Source organism: Sander vitreus, chromosome 19 (genome assembly GCF_031162955.1).
Source record: "Sander vitreus isolate 19-12246 chromosome 19, sanVit1, whole genome shotgun sequence".
In the NCBI taxonomy this organism is placed as follows: domain Eukaryota; kingdom Metazoa; phylum Chordata; class Actinopteri; order Perciformes; family Percidae; genus Sander; species Sander vitreus.
This window is the reverse complement of record NC_135873.1, coordinates 19269423-19294381: the sequence shown is the minus strand read 5'-3', so window position 1 is coordinate 19294381 and position 24959 is coordinate 19269423. Positions and strand designations below refer to the sequence as shown.

The 24959-nt window shown below is 41.9% G+C and overlaps 1 protein-coding gene across 1 annotated transcript in view; it reads right to left on the bottom strand.

The window, feature by feature from the left end:
• Nucleotides 1-24544, bottom strand: part of pde5ab (phosphodiesterase 5A, cGMP-specific, b) — a 143754-nt gene extending 119210 nt beyond the window's left edge. Inside the window, exon 1 of the mRNA XM_078275918.1 lies at nt 24302-24544. Within this exon, the coding sequence (XP_078132044.1) occupies nt 24302-24306 (5 nt within the window). The 5' untranslated portion in view covers nt 24307-24544. The remainder of the gene's footprint in view (nt 1-24301) is intronic.
• Between the last annotated feature and the right edge of the window lie 415 nt (nt 24545-24959).

The following is a 24959-nucleotide window of genomic DNA, read 5'->3' as shown; positions in this document are numbered from 1 at the left end:
TATAGTAAGTGCAGAGGACTTATTATTATTATTATATTAGGTATATAGTCCAGGATGAAGGTTAATATAAAGCATAGTGTCTAGGATGGGGGGTTTAAGAGTCTATGTCAGTGGGGGTCCGGGGCCTTGTTAATGAGGCTGACTGCAGACAACTGGGAAACAGTTTTTGTGGCGTGAGGTTTATTGGTCAGTTACAAAAACAAAAACAGTATATAAAACAGATTTCTCATCTGAATGTGCTTAAGTGTGGTTACAGAATGCTCATGTGTCTGGTAAAAAGTAATCAATCTTAATTGATTCTTGGCTTGGAAGACAGACTCACTTTGACACAGGAATTTGTGTATTTTAGTGTGTGAATTTTTGTAGTATGTGTATTTCTTTTTAAAAACCTTGTAAAGTGTCTGAGTGCCTGAGTGTTAAAAAAGCGCTATATAAATAAAATGCATTATTAATATTATTATTATTATTATTATTCCTGACAGTGCCTTGACAGTGCTAATCTTATCAGGAATTGAGAGAACTAGAAAGTCCAACATGAATGAAACTGTCAGTTGCTGTGTTGTCCCGTCTAATTTTAATAATCCTGCCCTGCCAAATGAGAGACATTATTTACATTAAATTCATGAATTATAAATATATTATTTGAATCTACAAAATTCTATATAAAATGTACCAAATACACACATCCGGACACATGGAATAACACATGCACATATATACACGCACACACACACACACACACACATGCATACAGTATACAGTAGCTCACTTCATCAAGTTATTTAAATCGCAACATACTGTATCATATTCTCATGGACATATCACACACATTCATGCATTATGTAACACAATAATGGGCCTAGGGACTAGGTTACTGTATTAAATGCAAACAGGAATGCACACACACATGAGTCTGGAGTAGTCACAAGTACACACACTGTGAAGAGAAATGAAGGGTGGGTATATTTCTTCTCATTCTTTGCTGTGTGTCAGTGGACTTTGCCCTCAGGCTTTTCTGTCTGAAGCCACTCTGTAAACAAGTCTGTAACACAAAGGAATGAAATAAAAAGCTGTGCGGGCCATCAGCCATACCTGAACGAGACTCTGCTCACACATGAGTTTACAGTGCCTGGATATGACATCATGAACAGGATGTCAAACCCTTGCTTATGTTTAAGATAGATAGATAGATAGATAGATAGATAGATAGATAGATAGATAGATAGATAGATAGATAGATAGATAGATAGATAGATAGATTGACTTTTATTGATTTCTTGTAGCGGTTAGTGCGACCCTGACTTAAACTTATGACTGGGTTGATATAAATCTACCACCCTTGCTAATGAATTCTTTACAAAACAACACTATTAGTCAACACACGTCTTTCTTGCACTTTTTAGATTCAAGCTGCAGCCAAGACCTAAAAGTGAGCCTATTCTGCAGCACTATGCAGTGCAGGTCGGCCCTGCCAGATGCATTAGGCCTTGCAAATATTCAGTTGAGGAGATAAAAGCCTTTTTTCCAGCATCAACTCAGATTTCAGATCCTGAAAACAGGGCTGTTTGTTAGCAGAGCTATGTTTAATGGCTCCCCTCCATCCAGCAAATGTTTGAGGAAACACAGACGTGGGTCTGCACAGTGTCAGCACAGAGCAGGGACAACAGGAATAAATCTCACCAGAGGAGAGCGAGAGCGACATCGAGCCGCTCCCTTCCAGCTCAAATAGAAGTATGTCCTCTGAGAAATCGCTGGAATGCCTTCAATAGCATACAAGCAAAGTGACAGCGTCTGAAAAAGCTGACATAATCCCTCCTTAAGCCTTTATTCTGTGGTTCAACATTCTGACTTGGACTACAATGACGTACTGTACCAGCTAACAACACATACTTAGGTATTTCACAAAAACACAAGATGCATGTAGGGGTCAGTGCTGGTGCTACTAGCCCTTAGCAAAAATACAATTTCATGAGAGGCTGAAAGACGACAAGAGGAAATACATTTATACCCACTGTGACTCTTTTGCTTTGGCAGCTCGAAAGTTTGACAGTGTGGAGTGAAAATAGATGGAAATCTATAATAATGACTAAGAAAGATGGACACCCTCATTTGAAAGTCATTTGAAAGTTTTTTCCAACTGCTTTATGTGTGGAAGTACATTAATGACTTTATGGAGGTGTGCATGTTCACTTGTGTTTCTATTACAATTAGAATAACAAACTGGTTTAAGGCCATCTTGGACTTGTGCTGGATCAAATTTGTCCCTCTCATATGATGACTATGACCGATATACCTGACTGCCTCCTCTGCCCTTTGTCCAATGCATGCTGGGATAGGCTCCCAGCGACTCGGTAGATTGGGCAAGTTTTGAAAATATCAATATTTACTACTCTTTGAAAAAGGGATTACTTCACTAACTACTCAACAGCGGAAGTAATTAGTTAAATTACTCATTACATTACTCATTCGCTACGAACATCTTCTGTATTTACTATTTTAAACATTTCTGAAAAGTCAGTGTAAAATCCACAGCTAAGGATCATCTTAGCTAAGGTAAGTGTGCAATAGTGGCTCATACTCACACACGTACAACTAACGGGATTCTACAGTATAAGACTAGGTAGCAAGTGCTGCTACAGTGGCTCCGAAACCTCTGTCAGTGACACTCACCTTTAACGGTGTAGCAGTCCCTCCAGACTCTCCCCCATTACACCCACATTTAATATTTGAGCATAGAAAATGTCCTCTGCCATTAAAAACCCCACATTGGTCAAAATAGTTGGTATAGGTCTACAGATTCACTATTATACATGTATTCATGTTAACATGTTAATTTAGCTCCGGGGAGCTTAGTTATCTCACCTTGCAGTTTTTCTTGGATTGGCGTGGCACCTAAATCATGGTTGCAGCTGCCGCCGTGGTACGGCTTGGCGCCCTGCAGTGCCCCGCAATGCCCTGAACTGCTACAACTATTATTTCTAGTCATAGTTCCATTATCTTTATTGTTACTAGTATTTCCACTGTATATCATACCTATATTACATAATGATTATGAATCATATTTCTCTATATCTTAATATCTGTATCAGCCCACCAAGAGTCTGGGTCTGTCCGAGAGTTCTGCTCCTTACCACTGTTGCACCAAATGCTTGCTCTTGGGGGAATTGTTGAGTCTCTGTAAATTATAGTGTAGTCTATTCAATTCAATTTTATTTATAGTATCAAATCATAACAAGAGTTATCTCAGGACACTTTACAGATAGAGTAGGTCTAGACCACACTATAATTTACAAAGACCCTACAATTTCCCAAGAGCATGCGTTTAGTGTGACAGTGGTGAGGAAAAACTTCCTTGTACATGGCCTTTAGCCATGTGTCTCAGCGATGGAATGTGTTACCCAAGATAAATCTATCTAATATATTTATATTTCTAATTCTTTTATAGCTGAAGATTTCATATGTCAACTAAGGCGTGAGCAGTAATTGCTGAGAGAAAGGTGTCATCCCAAATGACACCTTTGTTGTTCGCATCGTCTCACATTAAGACATATTTCAAACTTTCAGTAACTAAAGACCATTGTGAGGGAAACCCGCAGCCTGGTTTCAAGCACATTTTTTGAGAAACAGTACATTGCCAACGTCCTCTCTGGAAAATCAGACAAGGTAATGAAAAAAAGAATAACTTCTATCCGGGCTGGAAAGAAAGTTTGCGTCACCTTGACAATTTTAAATGGTAATAATGTGAGATCCTAACTCCATAGTTAATTTATGTTTCAGAAACACACAGCGTTGTGGTGCCTTCTCCTGCAGATGATGAATCCTGCTGTGCTCCGGCTATAGCTTGCTATAGCAACAAGACATAAGCCAAGCAACGTTCACTGCTCTGCATGACTTTAGGTTATTTGGTGACTCAGGTTTGATCTCAGACTGTGGTGAGGACTTAGATGAATCAGCATTTCTCATAGGTCAGTTTGCTGTGGCAAATCTTTCCATAGCGTATTCCGATGGTTTCTACTTCTGATTGCTGAGCAGAGAATATACAGCACTTTTCATTACTTTGAAATCAGGTAATAGGGCCATAGAGTGTTCATGGAGTGAAAGTGAGAACAAACATTTTGGAAGCTGGGAGCTGGATATGACTTTTCTGACCAGCATGTTTTCTTTCTCCAATTTTCAATAGCCTTACAGTAGATGTTCCCATCTGGAACACATCTATCAGTTTGCAAGGTAATGCATATAGATTTCCCCTCGTATTTTACTAGATTGTTTGTCAGTGACCTCATTCTGAACTTTGTATTTTTTAAGGTAATCGTCGAGGGGAGCTGTCACACAAACTTCTCCTAATTTGGCTGGAGGATACTTGCATGATGGCTTGTTAGTCCTAAGAAACGTACATACACACAGAATGACAGACTTCCACCCGAAATAAGGCTTAATCAAACATTTACATTTGTAAAAGTAAATTGGCAGGCAAAGTTAAAGGCATACTATGTAACTTTTCCCTCTTCGGTCCCCCTACAGATTGTCTCATTGGAACTACAGCCGCGCGAGCTGTAGTTCCAATGAGACAACCTGTAGGAGGACCGAAGAGGGAAAAGTTACATAGTATGCCTTTAAAGTGATAATATAATAAATCTTTGGGTGTAAGTAGCAACAGCTTTGTTGATAGCACAGTACAGATTTGCTAAGATCTGATGCTAACAAATCTCTGACTTTTGGCTGTTGTTTGGCTAATAGTCTTGCTTTGCCAGACCTTCTGGCTAGTCCAGAAGGGATGGGAGAAAAATGGGATGGGAGAAAAACATGCTCTGGTTTATTGGCATTTCTTTAAACCAATCACAATCGTCTTGGGCGGTGCTAAGCGCTGGACAGAGCCACGGTGCCTCTGCAAAATAGTCTCAGGAAGGAACTTGTTTTGGTGGAACATGTAAACGTTCAAAAGTAGTTTTAGTCGTGCAACAGAAAACTCCGATTGGACAGATAGTCTAGCTAGCTGTCTGTATTTACCCTGCAGAGATCTGAGGAGCAGTTAACCATAGTCCTCACAAATCCACCAGAGGTTAGAATGCCAACACAAAGAAAGAGGAAGGGGACGGACATCCGGCCAAAGAGAAGGACATAATAAAGGGAAGGCAGAATTGGATATAGACTAATAGCGCAGTACAGATTTGCTAAGATCTGATGCTAACAAATCTCTGTAACACTTTATTTGAAGGGGTGTGAATAAGACTGACATTATTATGACATGAACATGATCAGATGAAGGACTCACTTTGAGTGTTCATGACTGTAAATTGACACTTTTAATGAGATAATTTGTGAAGGAAAGGAAACTGAACTGAAGTCATATCAATATTTTTTGACAGGCACTATCACGACACTAGACATGCCTTTATGGGACGCTTCACACTACCTTTACCTAAAACCAATGGCATGAAGAAAACTGTAATGTATAGGGCGATGTCAAATTGGAACATATAACTACTGCATTTAACACAGAGTACAAGTGAGATCAGTTTGAAAAAGGGAGTGAAATTAGCAATTTGTCAAAAAGAAATCATCTTAAACTGCATATGATAGTGGGGATGTGAATGTGGATTAATGTTGTGACTTGTGTCAAATGTTTGATGAGAAGAAAATGTGAAGGTATCATTAGAACTATATTGTATTGATAATGTGGAATTATTACTTATATTGTATTTATTTATTGTATTGACAATATGGAAGTATTATGTAACGTTGAATGTCTTGTTAATGCTGTAACAACTAATGCTGATACTAAATAAAAAAATATTTATATACCACATATATATTTAACATATCAACGTATCAACCTAATAGTAAATAGTTTACACCTGTTATTTCAATGTGTCAGATACGTGTAATCAACCTTTTACTTCTTCTTTACATTTTATTTTCAGGTTGTAACTACAGGCTGTGAACATTATTTGACTCTCACTGAAAACTGCCGTGTTTCTGCCTTTTTAGCCAAAAGAAGTTGATGACAGATATTTAAGTTTAAGATACTCACACATTTCTAAACCTTAGATTCAATAAGTGATTTAAAAGCAATTCCACAAGCCATTTAGTATTCAGATTTCTATTAAAATGTATATATGCAGAACTGTATGTGCTTATAAAATTCTTCAATTCATTGTGATGTCATAAATCGTGTTATGGTTTGAAAACTTAGACATATACCATAGAAATCTGTGTATATGGTGCTTTCCAGCACATTATCCTGCCATTGGGATTAAAAAAAATAAAATACTATTAGATGGTGCTAGGGTTAGATATTTTTTAAATCCTATACATACAGTGTTATACATGATAACATTTTTTTTATAATTGTGCCATTTCCTGGGTAGGAGAGAACTTTTCCAAAGACAGAGATAAAAACGGTGTTTGGAACAGGTCATATGAAAGCTTTCACCAGTTAGTTGACCACTGACTCTCCACTGCGGTTCTTCCCATAGTGTTTGCTGTGGCACCGTGGGGTGCCTTAAGCATAGGCCAGGAGTGCTGCGTGATTTGTTCATGTATAGTTCCTTTCTTTATTTTGTTTATGCAATTTTCACAATGGTTCTTGAAGACAAGTCTACAGCCATGCTGCTGGCTCTGTGAGGCAATTCTTAGGCTCGGCGGCTCTTTGAGCTAGATGCTAACATCAGCATGATCATAATGAAGGTTGGCCTAAAGGCAGCTACACACTGGGCACATAATCGGCCGTTGGACAGTCAGGCGAGGTCAGTGACTCGAGTCCGTTGGAGGAGCTGTCGGCCTTCATTTTGGCCGACCTGACATGCTCAGTTGGAGACAGGGCAGTCGGGACTCACCCGGAAAAAGCAAGTGGGATGACCGTGACTAAGCCTCTCAAAATCTGCCGAAAATCTTTTAAACTGACCTTTGTCGATCTGAAATGAAGCCATACTCAGCAACTGCATGGCCTATTTCTCGCTTAAAATATTTTCAGAAACACGTTTCGGTGAACTATTTTAGTACATTATGAGATTGTATTCTGAATGAGTCGCCATTAATGGCCGGTTGAAAAATCCAAAATCCAGAAGCAGTTACAGTCGGTTACAGTGTTCACACTTAATACTGGACCAGTTTCAAAGACTGTTGTTCCTATCAGTCACTTACACACAAAAATAGAAAAATAGGGTCCAGGTTGAAAAAAACGGTGGTTACCCTTTAATCGCAATATGGCTATATTACGATATCCAAAATCTAAGACCATCTATAGGCTGCGTCTCATTTCTCTGTCTTACCCCTTCCCCTTAGTTTTGCACGTTCATGTGAGAGTAAGGACTATCCCAATTCTCACTTTGATCGAGTGGTAGGGCTAAGGGGAAGGGGTACATACCCCTTAGTTTTAAGCAAAGTCGCAAGCTTACTTGAAAGCAAATGGTACCCAGAATACACTGCGCAGCCAGCAACAATGGCGACCAGATAGGCCAGAGAGACCCATAAATGTAAATATTTTCGGCTTAAAGAATTGATTTAAAAATTACTAAAGTCTTGTTTTGTGCTCTACACAATCTTGTACATATATATTTGCAACCATTTTTGTAATTGAAACGTTTTTAAAAATCGCTAGTTTGCTACGCTAGTTTGCTACGCTAGTTTGCTACGCTAATGCTAACGCTAACGTTACATTACTTATTTGCACAACAGTCCTGCATTTCTCTGCCTTGAATGGACTCCATGCATGTCTACAGTGTTAACTAAACTCCATTAGCAACGAATTTCGTTTGATATCAGTGAATAACACTACTATATACCGTCCTGTATCACACAGGGACGCCAGAGGAAACCCGGCAGCTGATCTACTTTCGGGCTGAAAACGAGCAGAAGTTTCTGCGTTCATGTTGTAGCCATTCATTATTGTATTGGTATTGGTACAAATCATGTGTAATTCATTCCTGTTCATGCACCTGTACATTGTTGTTGGTTATGATACAGGACACTAATGAAAGAAATGGGGGTTGGAGGGAAAGGTTACTGGCCAACAGGCATCAGACTGTGGTCTGGAATTTCAGAATAGCTGTAGTTTTTTTGTTTGTTTGTGGTCTTGTGTGTTTTTTTTTTGTTTTATACATTTGAGTGGCTTTTTTATGTGTGTGTGACATGTAAGTTATGGTTCTAATAGTTGTAATAATGTTATGTTTACTTTAATGGGAAATAAAGAGCTTTTTGTTAACAAAGAGTGTTTCTGAACATCAATGACATTCAAAACAGTGATAACTGAAACAGATATACAACACACCTTGCAGTGTGTATAAAAATATTTATTGCAAACAGACCTAAGTATGTATGATGACGTAACCATGTGGTGTCTCATTTCATAGGGGTATGTTTTCACCCCTACCAAGGGCTAGGGGTAAGACGAAGGGGTAGGGGTAAGGGGAAGGGGTAAGACAGAGAAATGAGATTCAGTCATAGTGTCATATCACAATATCGATATAATATTGATATATTGCCCAACCCTATTATCAATAATCATTTTCTGTTACAGCAATACAAAACTGGAATTCACTGCCCACCACTATCAAAGATATACATACATGTTCCACCTTTATTACACACCTTAAAACATGGCTGTCCCACAACTATAACTGCATGAATCACTCAGATGTGCTGTGTGTTTGATGTGACAGTCATTGTTGCTGCCGCTCCATCTCTGCTGCCTGCCTCCATGTTATGTCTTGTATGTGCTTTTAATGTGATCTCTGTGACTATTCTCTTTTCCTCCTTTGAAATGTTTTCATTGCATGAACTGCTTGGATGCCTTTGCCTTCATCTGTGCTTGCTTGTTTGTGCTTGCTCCAATCGTGTGCCATATGTTTCCATGACTTACTCCCTTTTGCTTAGGCCCGCTAAAATTATAAATGTAATGTCATTTATCTTATTTAAATTGTTTAACCATTGTATTTCAGGATCCCCATTGACAACTGGCCAGGGACTACAGTTGGAAATTATCTGTAGAGGCTAAAGCTGCTCCTTTTACTGTACACTTAATTAAAGGGTACTGGCCACAACATGATAAACTAATAAAATAAAATAAAGTAAACTAAACATGAATATCTGTATCAAATTCCATGTCAAACCATCCAATAGTTGTCAAGACATTTCACTAATAAACATAATCATTTCAGATATTTCAGTCTGGACCAAAGTGATGGGCAGCCTTACCAACCAACATTGTCTTCCCTAGAGGCTTGCCACTAGTATGGCTAACAGGGAAAACAATGGCAACTCATTGTCCATTTACTCCAAAGCTTTTGACTCTTTTACATAGTCTCCATCAGCAGATGGTGTTTGCTTGGTTACGGAACTGTAATTCTAAGCACTTTTCGGACTTCTTGCCCATGTCCAGGTGCACAGCAATCAAAAGTAGTAACCATCGGAATACGCCATGGAAAGATTTGCCACAGCAAACTGACCTACGAGAAATGCTGATTCATCTAAGTCCTCACCACAGTCTGAGATCAAACCTGAGTCACCAAATAACCTAAAGTCATGCAGAGCAGTGAACGTTGCTTGGCTTATGTCTTGTTGCTATAGCAAGCTATAGCCGGAGCACAGCAGGATTCATCATCTGCAGGAGAAGGCACCACAACGCTGTATGTTTCTGAAACATAAATTCACTATGGAGTTAAAATATTTAAAAAATGTGAGGATTAAAACAACAGTGAGTATTAAAAGAAACATTTATTATATTGCATTGAACAAGTTCCACATAATGTAAAAAACTAAATATTTGTTTTGTACTTTGTCTTTGCTTTGTACCTGGCGATTTCAGGTGTTTGTGTGTGTGTGTGTGTGTGTGTGTGTGTGTGTGTGTGTGTGTGTGTGTGTGTGTGTGTGTGTGTGTGTGTGTGTGTGTGTGTGTGTGTGTGTGTGTGTGCATGCGTGAACATGGAAAAATCACCCTATGGAAACACTGTGGGGAAAAACATCAGTGAGTGGAAACACACTCATTAAAGCTGTGTGTGTGTGTGTGTGTGTGTGTGTGTGTGTGTGTGTGTCTGTGTGTGTGCGTGTGTGTGCGTGTGTCTGTCCGTGCCATGATCAGTGCAAACTGCTCATCAACATGCTCCCTGCTCAATAATTACAGTACATGAGTCATTGTGATAATGCACAGTGCAGGTAGTGGCTTTGTGACATGATACATATCATACCAGATTTCGTGAGTCTACGTCAAACGTACTGCAGGGGCTACATTTTTTAAGTTTTGTAGGGGGCGCTAGCGAGCCATTTTTGTGCGCTTATTCCCGAAATCCTTAAAATACGTAAATTTACACCAGGCTTGATACGACCGTCAATTTTGGTGAGTTTTTGAGTATGTTAAGCTCCTCAAAAAGGCGATTAATTTGCCGGGAAAAAGAAAGAAAGAAAGAAAGAAGGAAGAATTCCTTCAGTTTCAATAGGGCCTTCGCTGCTGTCGGCGTACAGGCCCTAATTAAAGCTGCAAGCAGCGTTGGATGGGCCCTCACACCTCCGTTGCGTTGGGGTTACTGGCGGATGCTACATGCGCCCGTGTATTTGCGCAACTGTCGGACATTGCAAACCATCACCAATGAAAAAGGAACTCTTTGCTGAGTTCAATGATACCTCACGAAAGACTGTACCTTAAACAGTTCAAAAGGCATAAAAGGGGGCATGGTTTTGGTATATGGGCGTGGTTAAAGTATAGGGGACGACTCAGTATCACATGTAGACCACACATTATAAGTTTCATATAAATCAGATGATGTTTGTCATATAAGGCTGATATCCTGTTGCCAGCAGGGGGCGCTTTGACCAAAAGTCAATTTTTGCCTATAGTTGTCCTCAGGCCTGGACCCTTGTCAATCGTGAGAAATTTCGGGCAGATATGACAACGTACGTACACGCAAGTTACAACAACTTTTTCGTTCATCAATAAATACACAAAATGGCCGCCACGCCCACACCGTTGGACGAAAACTCAAGCTTTTAATAACTTTTCATCATTAAGGTCTTGAGATGCTACAGACCAAATTTGAAGTCAAACGGATGAAATCTCTAGGAGGAGTTCGTCATAGTATAGCACCTTGACTTTTAGGCCTACTTATTGTTGCCACGAGGGGGGCACTATAATTTTGAGTAAATATCTGATTTTAGATGTACTCAGGGTTGGACTCTTATGAATCCTGAAAATCTTTGAACCGATTGGGCACACTCGAGTTACACCCACTTCCTGTTTCGTTGGCAAAACGCACAAAATGGCCATGCCCTATGACAAAAAGTTTTTCTTTTAATAACTTTTCATCTTTAATGTCTTATGGCACAGACAGTTGATCGGATGAAATCTCTAGGAAGAGTTTGTTAAAGTACGACATGTGGAAATGGCCAGAATCGCACTAATTTTGAACTTTCAATTCAAAATGGCAGACTTCTTAAGGATGAGTTTTTGAGTATGATAAGCCCCTCAAAAAGGGCGCTTGGGCCCTAATAAATCAGTGTGCATTTCTATTAGATGAAAACATACTCCCATGCACTCTATCCCTCAATGGGCTCCTGTGCTCTGTGTCGACTCTCCTAACTGGGTTAGCCTCAGTGCAGCAGCCTGCTGATGAATAGGCAGCAGTAGGTGTTAGGTAACGTGTTGGGGGAGAGCTAGTCCTGAGCATCCATCATAATCACCAGCCACCGGGGAGGTCTGCTCTGGATGCTGATGCTCAGCCATGTGGAACCTTCCCATATTATGTTCTTTTACTCATTATGTCCTTGTAAAAAAAACATATTGGCGGGAATTTTTTTTATCCAAAACAGAGTAGCCAGTCATACGAATTGAACAACAGATCTAGTAGTCTACATCAACGACAATTCATTTCGGGGATTGCTCCCATGCAGCCGGAAATTCCACCGGATGTCCGTCCAACTGCCAATGTTTATGGAGTTCTCATTTTTTACAATATCTGCACAACAACACCTCAAGGCCTGCTACATGTTTCTGTGCCAGACACTGCATCATGATGATTGGCTTATTGGTCTGTGGTGCGGTCCAAGCCAACATCTCCATCATGTTTTGTAAAGACGAGAAAAACGAGGAGGCAAGTAGAAAACAATACACGGCAACATACAGCCATGGGAAATTTTATAAAAATGTTTTATATCACGTATGCTTGTATTGACTACAAGAGTGGCATTCTTGTTGACTCGCTTGAATATTTACACATACTTGTTTCAGAGAGTGCGCACTCAGATGACCCCCCCCTCGCGGCATAAAGGAAACATTACTTTCTGCATTGGCCCTGAACGGTGCCATTGGATGTAAATAATGAGGTGCAGAATTGTTCAATATGGATATAATTCCATATTAGACGGTATGCAGGACTGTGTATCCTGTGCACAGCATGCACACAGCCAATTCCACATGACCACTTCATTACATGTTGCCTGGATCTTTTACATTGATCAAACATAAATTTATTTAGGCGTATGTACAATGCAAGTGCAATATCAACTGAAATAAGAAAGTCCTTAAACCTGTATTTTGACACATGGCCGATGCACATTTGCCCCATAGGGTTATATTGCAGCCCGGTCTGTGGCTACCAGTTACATCATTCTCGCTTAAAACTGGACCAATTTCAAAGATTTTGGTTCCCATCAGTCACTTACACACAAAAACATAGGAAAATAGGGTCCAGGTTAAAAATAAATGAAATTACCCTTTAATTGTCATGTGACTGGCCAGCGGTCGCCGTAATTTCGTAGGACATTATACAAATATGTCGACAGTGTAAGAGGAAATGCCTGTAATGAAGAAGGTGTAGTGTTAAGATATTCTTATGTAACTGCACCAGTTTGATACTACTTTGACACCACTATGATGCCTACCAAGAATTCATCAAGATTGATCAGAGCCAGGCAGGTAAAGGCAGGTCCACTTCTTTTACTCAAATCAAACTATGCACACAGTTTGAAGCCGACTGAATGGCTGCTGGCCATAGAACTGTATTATACTGTTCAACTACTGAGCACATTTCTGAAGCAGCAAATGTGTCTGTAAATGTTTGTCTCCAACATTTAAGAGACAGCTCTTGTTAGGACAATGATAAGCAATCAAATGATTCACCTTCCTCTTGCGGACCTGATTCTGTTTATTCTCACCCATTCACAGATTTATTGAATACATTTCCTAGCTCACGTAAACGTTGAGGCCCCGGCTGGCTGACACTTTACCTCTGCAGCGGAAACATGTCCTAGATTCTACACATTAGCCAGCTGGTCAGGATCTGTCCTGCTATTACAGCTCCTGATAGCTGCTATGAAGAACACAGTTTGTTCAGTGTTAGTCACGTTCTGAAGCTAATATTCTGTCCAATCTGAGTTTTCTGTTTCACGACTAAAACTACTTTTGAACGTACACGTTCCACCAAAACAAGTTCCTTCCTGAGACTATTTAGCAGAGGCACCGTGGCTCAGTCCGGCACTTAGCACCGCCCAAGACGATTGTGATTGGTTTAAAGAAATGCCAATAAACCAGAGCCTGTTTTTCTCCCATCCCAGAATGCTGTGTGGACTAGCCAGAACTTCCTTCGCAGCGCTGTGGTGGAAGGTTTGTTTTAACATTAAAGGGTTCAGAATTTTGGACATAGGATCTCATTTCCAAGTTAGCCAGTGTGTTATTTATCAGTGGAGACCATTTTCAACACTTTTCATCCAGTCCTTCCAGTTGTAGAGTTCGCTGGTGCTAGGCTAGCGCAAATCAACCGTATCTGCTAGCCTGCCATTAAAAGCAGTCTTACAGTCTTACACACTCCACAGTACAGCCGAGGCAAATAAATTATAATGCCAGACTATCGATGTAAATTTCTGTTGAAAGAATAATGTTAAAATTAAAACTACCCTTGCATCACATTGCAATAGTTATACTTTATTCCCTGTAGTTGGTAGCATAGGCTACAGCAGCGTGGAGTGATGTTACCTAGGCTACCGAGAAAGCCGGTTTCCATGACAATCACACAAGTTTATTTACCTGCTGCTGTGAGCTCCAACTAATTCCACTCTGCCAGGCTATAACTCACACAACGGGCTATCAATTTGCATGTAAACTGTCCGAGCTTACATGACGTTTCTGTCAGCAATTACCTAAAGTTAGCGGTTAGCCAAGCCAGGTATCTACCAAGAGTGTAGCTATACCGTTAGCTAACGTTGTCACTCTCCACAATGCATTGAACAGTAACGTTTCACTAACGTTGTCAGTCTCAATCTATCAGTAGCAGCTAGGCTAACATTATGAAAGGGGCTAGCTTTATTAGCTAGAGTAGCCTACCGAAAGTTATTACCTGTTCATTAGTATGTCAGTACCCGATCCGTACCGCCTAAAATCCGTTCTGCGCATGCGCATAATTCAGACCATGCGCAGAAACTCAACGTGTTTTACGACACTGCCTGATCAGTTCTACGCTTGTGCGAACACCAGCAAACTTCAAAGCTCTATGTACGCATTGGCGTAAGGACGTTTGGACATTTCTGGTTACCAGAAGAAAACATTAGACAGTGACAGTAGACCGTTATGATGGCAGAGATGAAGTTTACAAGGTGTTTGCTGGAGTTGCCTAAAGTATCTGTTAATGATATACGGAGGGTCGTCCGGCCATCCAGTATAACACCATGTAGCAAATTAAATAAAGGCTTCAAATTTTACGTTTCATCATTTCTTTGCAACTTTGAAGGTAATTTGCTAACGCTAGCTAGCCTGAGCTTGAAGCCTTGCTTTGGTGTTTTAAGTCATGACTTCGTCCTGCTTCAGGTTAATCATGCTTTAAATAAAGTTTAAGCATGTGTATACCTCTCACTTCATGTGTTTGTACTTCGATGAAAGTGTCAGGTAAAAGCAGGGCTACAAATGAGATCTCTGTGAGAGACCAGCAAACTCCTAGCAAACTATTATGTAGCTCAATGCTGGACATTTCACCCCAAAATCCAGTCACTTTACTGTATTTGTTTTTGTTTAGTATTTGGTTTAGAAGCCTTTATTGGTGATTTTTTACGGTACAAAGTCCTGCTACATACGTATATATATATATAGCTATATATGCTCCGCTATGTCGCGTTAGCATGCAGCTACAATAGTTAGCTATGAGTATGCTAACGTTAGATTGTAGTGGAACGAAGCAGCACTTTCTAACGTCAAAAATCGCAGATAAAGGCTTCTGAACCAAACACTACACAATCGGACATGTTTCAGCAGGAATGTGACCCGGAATTGGGGAGAATTTAACAACATTGCCAGCTAAGATGACATGTTTACTGCCGTTAGCATGTAGCTACTATAGTGGTATACAGCAGTGGTGGCTGGAAGAGCTGTCATCCCGTCTTCAAAAGGACATTTATGTACGTTTACACTTCATCGCATTAATAATAGACAGTCTATGGTTATTAGTCAAGACGAAGTATTAAAAGTAAAAACATTAACATAAACAACACATCAACGACGTCGCTACACAGTTTTGGATCAGTAATAAATCTTGATTGTTTGTAGCTATGACTATTGTATAATAATAGAGAATATTTATTATAATAAAAGAGTTTTTTTCTTCATATTTTTGCATTAATGTCACTAGGAAGTATACCAGTATAAATATATATTCATATTTGTAAGTGGTCCTAAAGGTCTGATCCTAGAATCGCCCCTGCTGCTACTTCATACTTGTAATCCACTACACCTCAGAGGGAAATGTTGTAATGTTTACTGCACTACATTTATCTGAAAGCTTTTGCTTTATTGCTTCATGCTGGGCTTGTTTCTGCAACAGCTCATTGAGTATCGGATACAATTCAAACTATTGAGGAAATATTTTCCTTTGACATTGGTCCAGTATTAAACGAGATCGCTGCAGTCGCCAACGGCGAAACAAGCTACAATGTAAGTTAATGGACGTCAATTGTCCAGCTTGTATTTACATTCATAAAAGTGCTTGTTTTGCCGCTGACAGGCTCAGATTAATATTCTAAGTGTCTGACAGCATTATGGAAAGGATTTCTAAGGAGGTCGATCTTTCTGTTAAAGAGTAAGATCATTTTTTTAAAGATAAAAAGTCCGCAAAATTGCGTTAGCTAAACCCACCAGACTCCATGTAAATAAACAGTAATTTTAGCATCGTAAAATATGGACATTCTAGAACATATCTGAGCTCTGAGCAGCGCTTGTTCTGGCTTGAGTTTGCGCTTGTAGGGTGCGCGAGTCAGCGCGACTAGCCTATATGTTTGGTCAATGTTTTCTTTCTTTCATTCCAATTTCGGGTCTGTCAGTCACAGTGAAAACCGGGGACATTTCCGGGGACAGCTCCAGCCGGGGACAGGTCAAAGTCTTCTAGTCTAAAATGATCACTACACATTTGCCAGTTGAGTAGGGTCTCCGCCGGTATCTTGATGTCCAAGCCAGCAACTACTAGGTTTCCCGACTGGAGTGCGCTTCTCTGTTTACTTTTCAGCGCAGTACTACTAACCGGAGCTAAGTAAAATTCCGCCGCTGCTGAGAAACTAGTCCCTCAAAATGTAATGCGATCATTGAGATGCAAGGGTAGTTTTATTTTATCAACAGACATTTACATCGATAGTCTGGCTGTGGAGTGGGTAAGTTTTTAATGGCAGGCTAGCAGATACTGTTGACTTGCACTAGCATAGCACCAGCGAACTCTGAAACTGAAAGGACTGGATGAAAAGTGTTGAAAACTGTCTCCACTGATAAATAACACACTGGCTAACTTGGAAATGAGGTCCTATGTCCAAAATTCTGAACCACCCCTTTAAGGGGAGAAAAATTATAACTGGGGTGTCTGAGTCGTCCCGGAGGAAATTTTGAGCATCAAATACTTCATTTCCTGCATTCTGGTGAATTTCTTTGCAACAATGTATACCTTTTCTGCATCAAGTTATGGTGCAAATTTATTCATGTAAATATTATTATTATTATTATTATTATTATTAATTAATTAATTCATCTGTATTGTTCAAAACTTTCTGCAGATTCAAAACATTATACATTTCGGGGTGTTTTTTTGTGGAATAATGCACTGCTTAACAAATATTTGCTTGCCACAGCATTTAAACTCTTTGACTTTGTTACCGCGGCCAGTTTTGATTGTTGGAGGGGGAAATTATGCTTATGAGCTTGCTGTATGAGCTAAACGAAGCGTAGAACAGCATGTCCACATCTGTGCACCTCATCCGCACTTTCTGCCTGGGTCACCGATTCTCTCCCATGTCTCATCTCATTATTTAAGGTTTATTTTTAACTAAGTATGGCTTGGAATAGCTCACATCCTGAAATGGAAATTTGGGATGAACACAATGGGAACTTGGCTCCATCACTGTCACCCCCAGAGGGAATAAGTGACTCATGTAACCTCAACAGAACGGACTGCAGCCACACCAAAAGAAGAGATGTGCAGGAGGGGGGATGTGAACCAAACAACAAAAACCCAGATTTATGCGGACACTTTCCCATCTCCAAACATCACAGAGTATATGTTCATCTTTGATCTTACTTTTTTTTTCAATTTTTCATTATGCAATTGTCGTTCCTGGAGTGATGAAAAGCACATGGCCTTTGCTTACATGTTCCCATTATAAAGTAATAACTTCCAAGCGGGACTCGCAGGCCTAATCCAAATCTATCTGAAGAGCAGGGCCATTAATCAAACTGTAACACCCAAAAGGGTTTTTTCCCCCTGGAGCAAATATATCTCTCTATAAACAGACATGACTGCCCACAGTGTTTATATCCAATCAGGGGTTAGAAATGTAGCACAGCCTCGTTCGCTGCAGAGATAGTCTCACATTTCCAGACCTTCCTCCACAGCGCTCCGAAGGAAGGTCTGGCTAGTCCACACAGCATTCTGGGATTGGAGAAAAACATGCTCTGGTTTATTGGCATTTCTTTAAACCAATCACAATTGTCTTGGGTGGCGCTAAGCGCCAGATGGAGCCACGGTGCCTCTGCTAAATAGCCTCAGGAAGGAACTTGTTTTGGTGGAACGTGTGTACGTTCAAAAGTAGTTTTAGTCGTGCAGGAAAATCCCCTTCCTCTTCCTTTGTGTTGGCGTTCTAACCTCTGGTGGATTTGTGAGGACTATGGTTAACTGCTCCTCAGATCTCTGCAGGGTAAATCCAGACAGCTAGCTAGACTATCTGTCCAATCTGAGTTTTCTGTTGCACGACTAAAACCATCCAGGTACCATCACCTTATCGTGGTGGAGAGGTTTGTGTGTCCCTATGAACCTGAGGGCTGTGTTGTCTGGAGCTTTGTGCTCCTGGTAGGGTCTCCCAAGGCAAAGTGGTCTCAGGTGAGGGGCCAGACAAAGAATGGTTCAAAAATCCTATGAAAAATCGAGGAAGGGATGAAGTGACCCTGCCCGGAGGAAACCCGGGGTCCCCGTCTGGAGCCAGGCCCAGATGGAGGGCTCGTCAGCGAGCGTCTGGTGGCCGGGTTTGCCACGGAGCCCGGCCGGGCACAGCCCGAAAAAGCTACGTGGCGGACATCTCTCCATCCCATGGGCCCACCACCTGGGGTCGGGTGCGCTGCCACATGGGTGGCAGTGAAGGTCAGCGGCCTCGACGGACCAGACCCGGGCAGCAAAGGCTGGCTCTGGGGACATGGAATGTCACCTCTCTGTGGGGGAAGGAGCCGGAACTTGTGCGGGAGGTGGAGCGCTACCGGTTAGATCTGGTGGGGCTTACCTCTACGCACAGTCTTGGTTCTGGAACCATACTCCTGGACAGGGGTTGGAATCTTTTCTTCTCCGGAGTTGCCCAGGGTGTGAGGCGCCGGGCGGGTGTGGGGATACTCACAAGCCCCCGGCTGAGCGCCCGCTACGTTGGAGTTTAACCCGGTGGACGAGAGGGTCGCCTCCCTACGCCTGCGGGTTGTGGGGGGAAAAACTCTGACTGGTGTTTGTGCATATGCACCAAACAAGAGTTCGGAGTATTCGGCCTTCTTGGAGACCTTGAGTGGAGTCCTGCATGGGGCTCCAGTCGGGGACTCCATAGTTCTGCTGGGGGGACTTCAACGCGCACGTGGGTAATGATGGAGACACATGGAGAGGCGTGATTGGGAGGAACGGCCTCCCTGATCTAAACCAGAGTGGTTGTTTGTTGTTGGACTTCTGTGCTAGTCATGGATTGTCTATAACGAACACCATGTTCGAACATAGGGATGCTCATAAGTGTACTTGGTACCAGAGCACCCTAGGCCAAAGGTCAATGATCGATTTTATAATCATTTCATCTGAGCTGAGGCCGTATGTTTTTGGACACTCGGGTGAAGAGAGGGGCGGAGCTGTCAACCGATCACCATCTGGTGGTGAGTTGGGTCAGGGGGTGGGGGAAGACTCTGGACAGACCTGGTAAGCCCAAACGGGTAGTGCGGGTAAATTGGGAACGTCTGGAGGAGGCCCCTGTCCGACAGACTTTCAACTCACACCTCCGGGCGGAGCTTTTCGTGCATCCCTGTGGAGGCTGGGGGGCATTGAACCCGAGTGGACAATGTTCAAAGTTTCCATTGCTGAAGCTGCGGTGAGGAGCTGTGGTCTTAGGGACTTAGGTGCCTCAAGGGGTGGATTCCGTCCCTGGTCGTGGAACAACGGACCAGATCTTTACTCGCAAGGATCCTGGAGGGAGCCTGGGAGTATGCCCAACCAGTCTACATGTGTTTTGTGGATCTGGAGAAGGGCGTATGACCGGGTGCCCCGGGAGATACTGTGGGAGGTGCTGCGGGAGTACGGGGTGAGGGGGTCCCTTCTCAGGGCTATCCAATCTCTGTACGACCAAAGCGAGAGCTGTGTCCGGGTTCTCGGCAGTAAGTCGGACTCGTTTCAGGCGAGAGTTGGCCTCCGCCAGGGCTGCGCTTTGTCACCAATCCTGTTTGTAGTATTTATGGACAGGATATCGAGACGTAGTCGGGGGTAGAGAGGGGTTGCAGTTCGGTGGGCTGGGGATCTCATCGCTGCTTTTTGCAGATGATGTGGTCCTGATGGCATCATCGGCCTGTGACCTTCAGCACTCACTGGATCGGTTCGCAGCCGAGTGTGAAGCGGCTGGGATGAGGATCAGCACCTCTAAATCGGAGGCCATGGTTCTCAGCAGGAAACCGATGGAGTGCCTTCTCCAGGTAGGGAATGAGTCCTTACCCCAAGTGAAGGAGTTCAAGTACCTTGAGGTCTTGTTCGTGAGTGAGGGGACAATGGAGCGGGAGATTGGTCAGAGAATCGGCACAGCAGGTGCGGTATTACATTCAATTTATCGCACCGTTGTGACGAAAAGAGAGCTGAGCCAGAAGGCAAAGCTCTCGATCTACCAGTCAGTTTTTGTTCCTACCCTCAACTATGGTCATGAACGCTGGGTCATGACCGAAAGAACAAGATCCAGGGTACAAGCGGCTGAAATGGGTTTCCTCAGGAGGGTAGCCTTAGAGATATTGTGAGAAGCTCAGTTATCCGTGAGGAGCTCGGAGTAGAGCCGCTGCTCCTTTGCGTCGAAAGGAGCCAGTTGAGGTGGTTCGGGCATCTGGTAAGGATGCCCCCTGGGTGTCTCCCTAGGGAGGTGTTCCAGGCACGTCCAGCTGGAAGGAGGCCTCGGGGGAGACCCAGGACTAGGTGGAGGGATTATATCTCTAACCTGGCCTGGGAACGCCTCGGGATCCCCCAGTCGGAGCTGGTTAATGTGGCCCGGGAAAGGAAAGTTTGGGGTCCCCTGCTGGAGCTGCTACCCCCGCGACCCGACCCCGGATAAGCGGATGAAGATGGATGGATGGATGGATGGATGGACGACTAAAACTACTTTTGAACGTACACACGTTCCACCAAAACAAGTTCCTTTCCGAGACTATTTTGCAGAGGCACCGTGGCTCCGTCCAAAACTTAGCACCGCCCAAGACGATTGTGATTGGTTTAAAGAAATGCCAATAAACCAGAGCATGTTTTTCTCCCATCCAGGAATGCTGTGTGGACTAGCCAGACCTTCCTTTGCAGCGCTGTGGAGGAAGGTCTGTTATAAGTCGTCATTTCTCTTGTTTGTGTTTCAATGTTAACATTGCTTTAGTTAGCCTAGCACTGAGCTGAAATAGAGTTGAATATTCCACCCCAGCCATAATAGTCTCTTCATTAATTCACTCATCTACCAAAATCCGTTTGAATATTTCCAAATGCTTATCACTGCAAACATTGATATGTGCGGGATGAAAATTACGTTTATTAATCACAAAGAATGTAATTTATTAGATGATGTTTTGATTGCTTGACAGCCCTTCTATTCTCACATCCAGCAGACACCAGACAAAGGCCATAGCTACCACTGACAACAATCAAGCCACTTCCTCTATATTTTGTTTTTACATTCTACAATAAGATAAGATTCCCTTATTGTCATAGCATTTACATACAATAAGACTCAGGTGCCCTACCAAAACAGTGCTCAAAAATATCCTTTACAAACACATTAAATACATTTAATATAAAACATCTCACGTTCACACACATGCAACTCACACACACAACATCAACATATGCATGTTAAAAGGTTAAAAGAGTTAAAAGGTTAAAAAGTTGTTGTGTATTGCTGTTAAGGTTAGTGTTAGGGTTAGGGTTAGTTGCACCATTTGTAATAAAAGAAAAGAAAACTGCAAGAAAAATTCATATTGAGCAATTAAACACATGGTGGCTGTTTAATGGGCAAATTCTAGTATTTTTCGACTCAATATGTTTAAAGTAGTGCTGTCAAACGATTCAAATATGTAATCGCATTTAATTAAATTTAACTTTAAATTTAAATTTAACTCACAATTAATTGCAATTAATTACGCATTTTATCTATTCTAAATGTCCCTAGATTTCTTTTTGTCCCATTGTTTTTTCTCATTTTAATGCTCTTATCAACATGGAAAAGTGGATCGGCTTGCTTTGACGAGGGTGCGGAGCTGCTGTGTGCTTGGCCATCAAGTGGTATTTCAGACTGGACGTGCTGCGATGATTTGATTAGGGAACAGAAAGACTGTATATACCAAAACAGTTAAATCTGCACTCATCAGTTTTTAAAATGAACAAATGATTAAAAGAAAATGAACTAAGCTGTGGACCTTTGGATGTCCACTTTGCTTCATTTCATACCACGGCTCTGAGCTAAACCACCCCGATGTGCTGCATCTCATCCACCTCCCACATTGTTTCAAACATCTGCAGATAAACATCTCTGAGCTGAAAACAAAGCAAACAGATATTTCCTTTGTTAAGATTGCACAAGGAGGAAGGAGACCGGATGAGAGAAGAAAGAGGCCTTATATAGTCAGAACAAAAACCTACTCGGGCTCAGGTAGCCAACAACTCTGGATGCTGATCTCTCCAAAGCTCACTGATAAGCCAATTATTGTTATTTTTTTGAAAATTATTTTGAAAATTAAAATGTCTCAACATGAATCCAACAAATTGTTAGCAAATATAAATCAGCCAAAATACTGGCCTATAGATAAGGTAGTCACTAAGGTAGCCATCCACAGATAGAGTTCATCCTAAGATTTACTGTGCCACATGTATTTTTAACATATAACATAACTGATAAACTCATGCCAACAAATATTTTAATAGCTTAGTATTCTATGCACTAAAAAGGTATGTATAAAGAGGCCTTAGGCTGCCCACACATTATTGTAGGCCCAGTTTAATATGTAATTTAATTGTATACAATATATGTAGTAGGGGGTCCCTGTCCCATCTCACTCTCAGTTAAGGGGTCCTTTGTTTAAAAAACGTTGAAGACCCCTGCTCTAAACCAAACCGAAGCCCTAATCTGGTTCAAAGCACCACTTTTGTGAATGTGTTAACGTGAACGTGAACGTGACAATCCATCGTCTAATGTATCAACAATCCACGCAACTAACTTTATGCACTCATAACAAAATGTTTGGAGACTACGTTTGGACTACAAAAGGTGCTACATGATCTTTGCAAGCAATTTGACAACATTGTAGTAAATGTTTCCAGTGCATCAAAAAGCGTTCATGGTAAAATACCAGCAGACAAGCTAATCCTGCACAAATTAGTGCATAAAAAGTATGAAGTATTTGAAAGTGAAAAAAGCTCCAGTTTTTGAAAAAAGAACCCCCCCCCCCCCTTCCACTAGGCTGGCTACGGGCCTGGATGAGCTCTTTTAGAAGAGCAAAAATGTCAAGAATACTGAGCTCAGTGGGCCAGAACATGGGGAAGAAGTGAAAAACCCTGGTGTTTGTGTGAGCAAAGTTGTGTGAGAGAGAAAGAATTTGATCTTGAAACTGAGTGACTCACAGGGGGGAGAAGCCAGAGAATACAAAAACACACAGAATACAAGAAAACTGACCAGTCCACTAGCCAGATTTCTCCAATTCTTCCCTTAGCTGACCTGGTCAATCAAGATAGTACATGCTCAATAAGGGGGGTCAAAGGTGAGGATTTCCAGGCTGTTTTGCTTTTGAGCTCCATCCCCCAATTCCTGGAACCGGTTGAGATTCAGCCCACAAGTCCCATGACCTCTTTGGGTCTGATGCCGCACAACGCAGGACTTCTTTTGAAATGACGCAATGTGTTTATTTATGTCTCTGTCTCAGCAATGACATGTGAAAAACCATCTATGGTTGTCAAAGTGGGAGAGTTGACACGCTCGGTCTCCAATTCATTTAATGAAGCCGTGCCACTGGAGGATAAATACTTCAGACACAAATAGAGGGGAAAACAAGCCTGCTTTGGAACTTTTTGCCATGACTTCAAATTCCCCTCGTGGCATTGAGACAGCAGTCCTCTTAAGTTGTGTTTTTTTTACATGCCAGCAACACTTTTCTTTCAGTGCAGTACTCAGAAGGAATTACATTCAGATTGTTCCATTATTTAGTCAATTATAGCAACAGGTCTGCTCAAACAAACACACACACACACACACACACACACACACACACACACACACACACACACACACACACACACACACACACACACACACACACAGAGTGGGCACTTTATTACAGTCCAGTATCACACACACACTCTTCCTACTTCTTTAAAAAGAACAAAACTTTCCAGTCTTCATCACTCTCCCTCACACACAGGAAACTTAAACACACACACACACACACACACACACACACACACACACACACACACACACACACACACACACACACACACACACACACACACACACACACACACACACACACACACACATAGATAAACTCTACCATGCATAGTTGAGGTTGTGGCCTGTTTATTCAGCAGACCCCATACTGGAGTATCAAACTCACCCCATGGCGTTAGAAAGAAGTCCCTCTGGCTCTGCCGAGCAACCTCTGCAGCTTCAACATCTGCACCCATGTACATGCACTGATGGAGCCTAACGAGGGGGTTCCCTCTTCTGGTTTCTCCACTGTTTTTACCCCCCACCCTCCTGTCCCTGGCTTTAGCCGTATCCTTCTTTTGGAACTGGAGGGGAAAGAAAAAAGTCAAAAAGTGTTAGAATAGAAAGTGAGTGAGTGCAGCAGAGACAGGATGATAGTAATTACTCCCTGTGTTCCACACTAGGGACCTTACAAGCCTCCAGTGAGACGCCACTCTCCCTCCAATCACCCCCCTTTTTTCCCTCCCTCCTTCTCCTCCTCCTCTCCAGCTTGGAGACTGTGCAGGCCTGCCTGAGAGGAGGCTGTACTAGGTAACCCCTGTTCCCCCACTGTCTTTCATTCTACACATTTCACATGACAGGGTTTTGGATACTTGGCAGAGCAGTCATTCAGCTCTTCAGCTGCATTATTTTTCCAAAAATGGTGAGACAGTGTAGATGTGTTGTTGCATCCCAGGTGTACAACAGTCTCAAATGAGTTGACCAGACTGAAAACAAGGAGCACTCTGGGGGCGCACCCTCAGGGAAGGAAGGAGAACAAAACAAACAGTAGTTACCTTTACGTT